Source organism: Vicia villosa, linkage group LG6 (assembly GCF_029867415.1).
Source record: "Vicia villosa cultivar HV-30 ecotype Madison, WI linkage group LG6, Vvil1.0, whole genome shotgun sequence".
Taxonomy (NCBI): domain Eukaryota; kingdom Viridiplantae; phylum Streptophyta; class Magnoliopsida; order Fabales; family Fabaceae; genus Vicia; species Vicia villosa.
This window is the reverse complement of record NC_081185.1, coordinates 145,510,423-145,520,088: the sequence shown is the minus strand read 5'-3', so window position 1 is coordinate 145,520,088 and position 9,666 is coordinate 145,510,423. Positions and strand designations below refer to the sequence as shown.

The 9,666-nt window shown below is 37.3% G+C and overlaps 1 protein-coding gene across 1 annotated transcript; it reads right to left on the bottom strand.

The window, feature by feature from the left end:
- Positions 1-1,949: 1,949 nt before the first annotated feature.
- LOC131614907 (uncharacterized) lies at positions 1,950-4,513 on the bottom strand. Its single transcript, XM_058886442.1, has 3 exons — positions 3,735-4,513; positions 2,714-3,644; positions 1,950-2,606 (listed from the first exon to the last, which is right to left on the bottom strand). Exons 1-3 carry the CDS (start codon positions 4,511-4,513, stop codon positions 1,950-1,952), a joined length of 2,367 nt encoding a protein of 788 aa, XP_058742425.1.
- Positions 4,514-9,666: the final 5,153 nt, after the last annotated feature.

Genomic DNA, 9,666 nt, shown 5'->3' with positions numbered 1-9,666 from the left:
TCTATTTACCATGATGCCACTTAGTTATATCACAACTAAATGCAATCTCCTATTGGTAAATCTCTTGAAATAAAATTAGGATATTACATTCTCCCCCCTTAAATAGAATTTGTCCTCGAATTCGAAAACTTACCAGAATAGGTGAGGATACAACTCCCGCATCTCTGATTCGAGTTCCCATGTAGCTTCGTCAGGACGCGACTCTTCCCAAACACCTTGACAAGAGGTATCTCCTTGCTTCTCAAAGACTTACTAGCATACTCCAGAATATGACACGGGTTCGGTTGGAATGAAAGATCTAGTTCCACTTCAATCGTATCTGGTAGGATAGGATGAAACAAATCCGGCACAAACTTTCGCAACTGAGACACATGGAATACGTCATGCAGCCCGGATAGTGAAGGGGGCAACGCTAACTGGTATGCGACTTCACCTATCCGTCTCATGATCTGGTACGGTCCCACGTATCTCGGGCTAAGCTTGCGCGTCTTAAATGGTACTTTCAACCTCAACCTCGGAGTCACCTTCAAGAACACATGATCTCCTACATCAAACTCCAATGGTCTCCTTCGTTTGTCCGCATAACTCTTCTGTCGATCTTGAGCTTGTTTCATCTTATCTCGGATCATCTTAACCTTCTCCGTGGTTTCTTGAATTATCTCCGGTCCAAGAATTCCCTTCTCACCAACTTCAGACCAACACAACGGTGATCGACACTTCCTCCCATACAAGGCTTCGTATGGAGCCATACCGATACTCGCATGATAACTGTTGTTATACGCGAATTCTATCAAAGGTAAGTTATCCTTCCAACTTCCACCAATTTCCAAGACACATGCCCTCAGCATATCCTCAATGGTCTGAATGGTCCTTTCTGTCTGTCCATCTGTCTGAGGGTGGTTAGAAGTGCTCAAATTCAGATTTGTACCCATATCTTGATGAAAAGCTTTCCAAAATCGAGAAGTGAACTTTGGATCTCTATCCGACACAATGCTAGAAGGTACATCGTGCAATCTCACAATCTCCACCATAAAAAGCCTCGCAAGGTGAGAAACCTTGTGAGTTGTCTTAACTGGTAAGAAATGCGCGGACTTGGTCAAACGGTCCACTATCACCCATATCGAGTCATGCCCACCTAATACCCGTGGTAGTCCCACAATGAAGTCCATGGATATACTGTCCCATTTCCAAACAGGAATATCCAATGGTTGCAACATACCACCGGGTCTTTGGTGTTCTATCTTCACTTGTTGACATATCCCACACTGCTCTACATAGCTAGCCACCTCTCTCTTCATACCAGGCCACCAAAAATTCCCTTTCAAGTCTTGATACATCTTGGTTGATCCGGGATGAATGGTAAATCTGCTTTTGTGAGCCTCGTCCAAGATTAATCTCTTTAACTCTGCGTCATTTGGCACACACATCCTCCGTCCAAAAAGAATGAGTCCATCAGATGTACGAACAAAATCTGGAAGGTTTTCTTTAGCTTGCAATTCCACATCATTCCACTGTGCTTGACGGATCCTTTCCCGCAACTCATTCTCAATACACAAGTTACTTATCAACACACACGTTGGTGCCCACTCAAATTGCAAATCCAAATTTCTAAACTTCTCCATAAGGCCAAACTCTAACATCATCAGCTCTGCAACTTTAATCTCCTTTCTACTCAAGGCATCCGCTACCTTATTAGCTTTACCGGGATGGTACGTCAAATCAAAGTCAAAGTCCTTCAAGTACTCCATCCATCTCCTATGACGCATGTTGAGTTCCTTCTGATCAAAGAGATACTTCAAACTCTTGTGATCACTAAACATCTCAAAGTGAACTCCATACAAATAATGCCGCCACACCTTGAGTGCGAACACTATTGCAGCAAGTTCAAGGTCATGCGTAGGATAATTCTCTTCATGCGATCTCAACTGTCTTGATGCATAAGCTACGACTTATCCATCTTGCATCAACACTCCACCTAAACCTTTCTTAGAAGCATCACAGAACACTTCATAAGATCGGTTTGGATCTGGGATCACCAACACTTGAGCTGTAGTTAATTTCTCTTTAAGTTCCTGAAAACTCTTCTCACATTCTGAATTCCAACTAAACGAAACCTCCTTCCTTGTAAGCCTGGTCAAAGGTAACGCCAACTTGGAAAAGCCCATAATGAACCTCCAATAGTAACCTGCCAAGCCTAGGAAACTACGGACTTCAGTCACATTCTTGGGTCGTTCCCAATTTATCACTGCTTCTACCTTCGAAGGGTCTACAGCTACGCCGCCTCCAGATATGACATGTCCAAGAAATTTGACTTCAGACATCCAGAACTCACATTTGCTAAACTTCGCAAACAACTGCTTTTCTCTAAGAACCGACAACACAATCCTCAAATGCTCCATGTGCTCTTCGATAGTCTGAGAGTAGATCAAGATGTCGTCTATGAAGATTATCACGAACCGGTCCAAATACGGTTGAAACACTCGGTTCATGTAATCCATAAAGATAGCAGGAGCATTGGTCACTCGGAATGGCATAACCAAAAACTCGTAATGACCGTATCTCATTCTAAAAGCAGTTTTCGAAACGTCCGAACTCTTAACCCGAATCTGATGATATCCCGACCTAAGATCAATCTTCGAGAACACACAGGCTCCTTTCAATTGATCTAGGAGGTCATCAATCCGCGGTAGAGGATACTTGTTTTTATGGTTACCTTGTTCAGCTGACGATAGTCGATGCACAAACGCATGCTATCGTCCTTCTTCTTTACTAATAATACTGGGGCTCCCCATGGAGAAACTCTAGGACGAATGAAGTGTTTTTCCAACAACTCTTCTAGCTGACTCTTCAACTCCCTTAGATCTACAGGAGACATTCGATAAGGGGCAATCGAAACTGGAGCGGTACCCGGAACGAGATCAATAGAGAATTCAACTTCCCTTTCCGGCGGAAGAGAAGTAACATCCTCATGAAATACATCGGAAAATTCACACACAACTGGAATCTCCGATACACTCTTCTTGTCCTTGGAGTCCGACGTAAGAACCAAAAGGAAAGACTTCTCTTGAGCAAAAAGGTAATTGATCATGTTAACCGTACCTTTAAGAAGATGTTCAATGGCATTGGTTGGTGTAGTCTCCTCAGCAGGGATGAAGATAGCCTTCTCTTTACAACCGATGTACACCGAGTTAGCTGACAACCAGTCCATTCCCAGTACTACATCGATTTTCTTAAGCGGTAGACAAATGAGGTCAATCAAGAACCTACGGCCATTGAAGGTAATAGAACACTCCATGCAAATGTCTCGAGCTTCTACTACATCATCAGTAGCCGACGAGACAATCATAGGATTAGGAAGAAGACTCATCTCAAAACCAAGCCTTCGCACACAATGATAAGAAACGAAAGAATGTGTTGCTCCACAATCAACTAACACAAACAAGGGTTGATTATTGACATAACACGTACCAGCATCAAGATTGGTGTTTCCTTGAGCCTTCCTAGCATCCAAGGTGTAAACACGACCTTTAGTCTTTTCAGGAACATCTAGGGCTGTACATTCCCTTGCAAAATGTCCTAACTGATTGCACTTGTAACATTTCACAAGATCTGGCTTGCAACTCCCAAAGTGGTTTGCCTTGCATCTACCACATCGGGGAGGCTGAGTAGAGCAATCTCCATAAACCTATTTCTTCATAGCTAAAGAATTACGGGGTTTCAAATGCTGTCCCGACCTTCCTTGTTCCCTACGAACCGGCTTATTCTGTTCTCTTTCATCTTGGACTCTCTTCAATGTGTTCTCAGCAACATAGCATTGCCTCAAACACTCAGCATAAGTGGTAAACTCCCTCTGAGACACACTGTGCACAATATCAGCATTCAGCCCCATAAGAAACTGGTCAATCTTCCATAATTCATCTGGAGCATAAGCGGCTTGTCTAGAATAGGCAGCCATGTCCTCAAACTTCTCAGCATATTCAGACACCGACATGTTGCCTTGTTTGAAGGACTGAAACTCACGCTCCTTCAAAGCACGCACACTGTTGGGGTAGTACTTCTCCAAGAAAGATGTCTTGAAATGTTGCCAATCCTTTGGGATTCCTTGATTAGTGAAATACGTGGATTCTGTATTCCACCATCTACCTGCCGGCCCTTTCATCTTCTGAGCAGCAAAGATCACTTTCTCTTCCTCTGTGCACTGAATGGCCTGAAATATCATCTCCATGCCATACAACCAATCATGAGCAATCATCGGATCCAAGCCACCCAGGAACTCTGGCGGATCCATCCAAAAGAAGGCACGAAAGTCAGGCCCTGCGGCAGCCTGAGGAGTAGGAGCAGGAGCGGTTGGTTGTTTCCCTTGCATGCCTTGCATCATTTGCATCATCATTTGATTCTGCTGCTGCATCTGTTGCATTATCTGCACCCAAGGCACACCTGCGTTCTCAGTTTCAGGCTCAGTCTCCATATTCCTCGTCCTGGGCCTTCTGGGACCTCTGCGTCGATCAGCCATCTTCCTATTTGTCCTAAACACGGAATCAAGTTGATCAGGCTTAATGCCACAAGTAAGACATAAGGAATCATGCCGACACTACACATATGAGGCAGAATTATGTTGACTTATGATGTTTCGTGGCAAAGCCGAGGTTCGACCTGCTCTGATACCAACTGTAACACCCCATACATACATTGCCTAGGATATACGTATATGGCATTAAAATGGTACTCGAAAATCATATAACATAAGCAGCGGAATAGATAATGTATAAGTACAAGTACAAAATCCCAAACTGTCATGGCCAAATACATAGGTTCCCAACAAGTACAAATACATATCCAGGAAGCAAAAGATAATAGTACAAAAGATCATAACTAAAAAAGAGAGTATCGCCAAGAAACACCATCCCAAAGCTAAGCCATCTTACCCTTTCCACGATCCTGCCTCGAACCACCTGAAAAAAATAAATAATTGGAATGGGGTGAGATTACTAAATCTCAGTGAGTCTCCCTATCTTACGGGTTCACTCAGTTCTACAGGGAACATGCAATCAACGGATCCGCCGAGAATCCGGGTTACCTCACGGCTAGGTACAAGTACAAACAAGGGTATACCATCAGTGGAAGCCCCATAACTATCCAAAGAGGCATCAACAACAACAGGCTCAACGCCATCACAAACAAGTATGCAGACCCGTACCCATGTACGAGGAATCCAGGAGTAGAATCTGCCTATCTACCTAGGCTGCCAAACCACACCCTCGGTGAGTTACACCTGTACATCGCATCAAGAGACTTGCACAAGCACATCGCAAGACTGATCGGATACTCCTCCTAAATGGAATCCATCCGAGATGAGTTACAGCCGTGACATTGCCTAAGTGGCGTCCGACCCCATCATTGTCCATACGCCGAAGAGTTAACGTCGAGTGCAAATACGCCATCTTGACAATACGAGCCCACCGGGCGAAAGCCTAGTGATCTTGCCTACGTGGCATCACTAGAGGTGAATCGGAAGTAATATTACCTACATGGCATTACTTCTCCACCATACCAAGCACGCCGATATGTTAACGTCGAGTGGGATACGCCTCGTAGGCCCTCACAAGCATATCGCAATGGTAGCTCAGGTGTGTAAAACATACCGAGAACGCGGATGAGTTAACGTCGAGTAGGATACGCCCCGTAGGCCCTCACAAGCACATCGCAACGGTAATGATGGAACTAAGTCCATAAACAGGACTTATCACCTAGTAGCTTAAGCTTACTCCGATTCAAGCATACACACATCACCGAGATCACACAGCACGGTACAAGCCATCACACAGGCAATCACATTCGAATGTTCAACCAGAACAACGAAATCGATAATAATAATGCCACAATATAATCCACATAATTTTGAAATCACAACATACAAGCATATCCAAGGGATTTCAGTCATATCATGGTCTTATATAATTAAAACACATATCAGAATATCATACAAGTCATAAGAGGCCTTCGATTCCCGATACGAAACGAAACTGCACTCAAATGGGAGAAATCTCAATTCTGCATCAGACTAGTTCGCTACAGCGAACTTCTGTTCGCTACAGCGAACTCAAACAGAAGCTAACTTTCTAAAATCCAGGCTAGTTCGCTACAGCGAACTCCCAGCGAAGCCCCGATTCGCTACAGCGAAGGAAAGTTCGCTACAGCGAATAAATAAATTTAACTCCCAGGTTTATTCGCTACACAGTTCGCTACAGCGAATCATTCGCTACAGCGAATGAAAGTTCGCTGCAGCGAACTCTGCAAAATCAGCAAACGCAAAAAACGCATTTGGGGTTCCCAAACCCCAAAATTCTACATGCAACCAAGCTTGATCATATAATAAGATATGCTAATGGTACATACACGAATTACTACCAAAATAAAGTCTTAAACATGCATGAATATGGATTATAGAACAGATACTCTCAATCCCATAATCCATCATATTGACATAAACCCCAAAAGTTCCCCAAAGTCTCTAACTATGAGACTCACCTGACTAAGCTGAAGGAGAAGCTGCGAAAAATCAGGAATAGATGAAGGATATTGCTGAATCAAAGGAGCATGCAAGGTTGATGATGAAGTTGGGGATGGGTTCTCTTCTTCCTCTCTCCTTGTTTCACGTTTTCTTCTTCTACTCCCCAAATTCTCTTTTGGTTCACAAAAATGAAATGAGTCTCTAGCCAAACACTCCCTTAAGCCTTAGTTATTGGATGAAATGACCAAAACAACCTCCAACTGGATTCTATTTACCATGATGCCACTTAGTTATATCACAACTAAATGCAATCTCCTATTGGTAAATCTCTTGAAATAAAATTAGGATATTACAATTATATCGTTTAATACATTCTCCTTTTTATAAGAAACAATTTTTTTTTAAAGTTCATTAAATTATTGACGTATCTAGTCTATAAACTGACCAAATACATTAATTACTCGACGAATCTAAAAAATAAGCTATCTCTTATATGAAGAAAAATAAATATTATATGTGACATCAATTCTCTTATTAAAACTAAAATAAAGATTATTAATTAATATCTTTAGATTTTTATTTTTAATTTTATTTTTATATCTTTTTTCTTTCTTTGGAATTGTTTTGATTTATTTAATGTTTGATTTTTTGTTTATTTTCTGAAAATCTCCTATAAATATTTGTTTCATGTGACAAAAGGTAATCACTTTTAAACAGAAAAATTAGTAAAAAGAGTGATGTCTCTGGTAATCAAAAAGATTCTATTGTTATATGTGTTGGCGGTTCTATCAATAAATAATATTTTAGGAAAAGTGAATGTGAAAATTTCAAACTCTTTAGAAAATAATTTGGACTTAACTATCCATTGTAAATCTAGTGATGATGATCTAGGTGTGCATCTTCTTCATCCTAATCAAAATTTTAGTTTCCAATTTAATCCTAACTTTTTAGGAGGAACAATATTCGATTGTTCATTTCAATGGAATAAAGAGCTATATAAGTTTGCTATATACCAACAATCAAGAGATATGCATGGAGGTGATTATTTCAACTGGTCTATTAAAGAATCTGGTCCATGTGTGACTAATATTATATACCAAACTCAACCTCATTGTTATCCTTGGAATGGCAATTATTAATGTAAAACATTAATATTATAATAAATGTTGATTTTGAGGATTTGAGAACTCAAATTTGTATGCAACAATATTTATATATTTTGTGTGGTCTATTTATATGATGATAATTTGTTTATATTTTTATATGAAATTTATTTTTGATGTGTGTAGAAATGTTAAATGGGTCGGTTCAGTCCAGCCTGCTTCGACCTGGTGGGCCAATAACTTTAAATGGGCTAGCTCGACCCGGCATGATTGTTTAATGGGTTACATAAAATGAGTTCGACCCATTTCACAAAAGTCCATGCGACCCAATGGGACATCCCGGCTCGTATTTCAATGTTATAGTTTTAATTTTATAAAAAAATGTAATGGATAAATGGAACATAATATAAGTAGAGAGTCGTACGTAAGTGATGTTTAAAATATTTATCCGTAAATATATATATGAATACCACAAAAGCGTCTATGTAAAAGTACAAAGTATCTTAATATTATCACCAATACTTATCAAATTTTCTATTCATCTTACAACCATTTTATTGATAACATCATCTTGAAAATATATCTTCATCCACTATAACTTTTTTTATCACTTGAAAACACATTTATGCAATCATATCTTATCTCAATATTTTTTCCCTAAAATTTACCAATTGAAAACACATTTATGTATATTTTATTGTTATAATATAATTTTTAAAATAATTGATTGACTTTTTTTATGAAAAAAATTTAAAAATTTTTATCTTATGGTGTTTTATTTAATTCTATGTAAAATTAATATATTTTATAATTATATTGTGTATCTTTTTATTTTATAAATTATTTGATATTATTAAAAAATATTTATTTGTTTTTGTAGCTACCTCTACCATGCAAATATTTTTTATTTTATTTATTTATCAATTTATATATTCAACTATTTTTTTATTGTTTGTTTTTTATTATGTAGTTAGTTTTTTCTTTTCATTTAACTTACTTCCTACTAAATTTCCTCCTCACTCCGTCTCACAATAGATGTCATTTTTCTTATTATTATTTGTCCATTTAGAATACTAATGTTATATTTATTAATTTTTTCCATTAACTTACTACTACCTCTGTTTCTTTTTATAAGAGAAAATTCACTTTTTAGATTCATTGAATAATCAATGTATCTAGTCTATAAAGAGACCAAATACATTGGTTATTCAATGAACCTAAAAAATGACTAGTCTCTTATAAAAAGGAACGGAGGTAGTATTATTTATTGTGTTTTTATTCATTTAATTACTCCACTGCCTATTATTAATAAGGATATTTTAGTAAATGACATTTATTTTATTATTAAATTTAACATAATTAATTATTATCTTAAAAAGTGTGTAAATCTCAAAGAAAATATCTATTGTAAGACGGAAGGAGAACTAAATTAAAATTTCTCATATACTCATTATTAATCTATAATCACTAAGTCATTAACACAATAATAAAAATCAGTTTTTTAATGCAATTCTAATTACATGCCAACTATCATGACATTATCCACTAACATATTATATCAAATATTTATGTTTTCATTGTTTAAAAATTAATATATCCACTTCACTATATGATAATGAATTTCAAATTTTAAGTTTTTATTCTCATATTTAAGAAATATAAATAATTTGTAATTTGTAATTTCTCGCACTCAAATTTTGATTCTTAGTTATGAATTATTTTTCTTTTATTTCAATTTTACAACTCTATTTAATTTTTATTTTAATTATTAATTTGATATTATTTATAAATAATTTATTTTACTTATTTATTAATTTTATAATTTTTATTTAAAATAATTAAATAATACTATAAAATATATAAAAAAAGACTCACTTATATTTTAAATTAGAGACCCAATAATAATAATAAAATTATCCATATCAATATATTTTAAATTATTATAATTGTCAATAATATTTAAATAAAACATATCAGTATATCTCAGAGGTGTATGTCTAGTTAATATATTTTCCATATGTAGTTAGTAGATCACCCTATTGTATCATACAT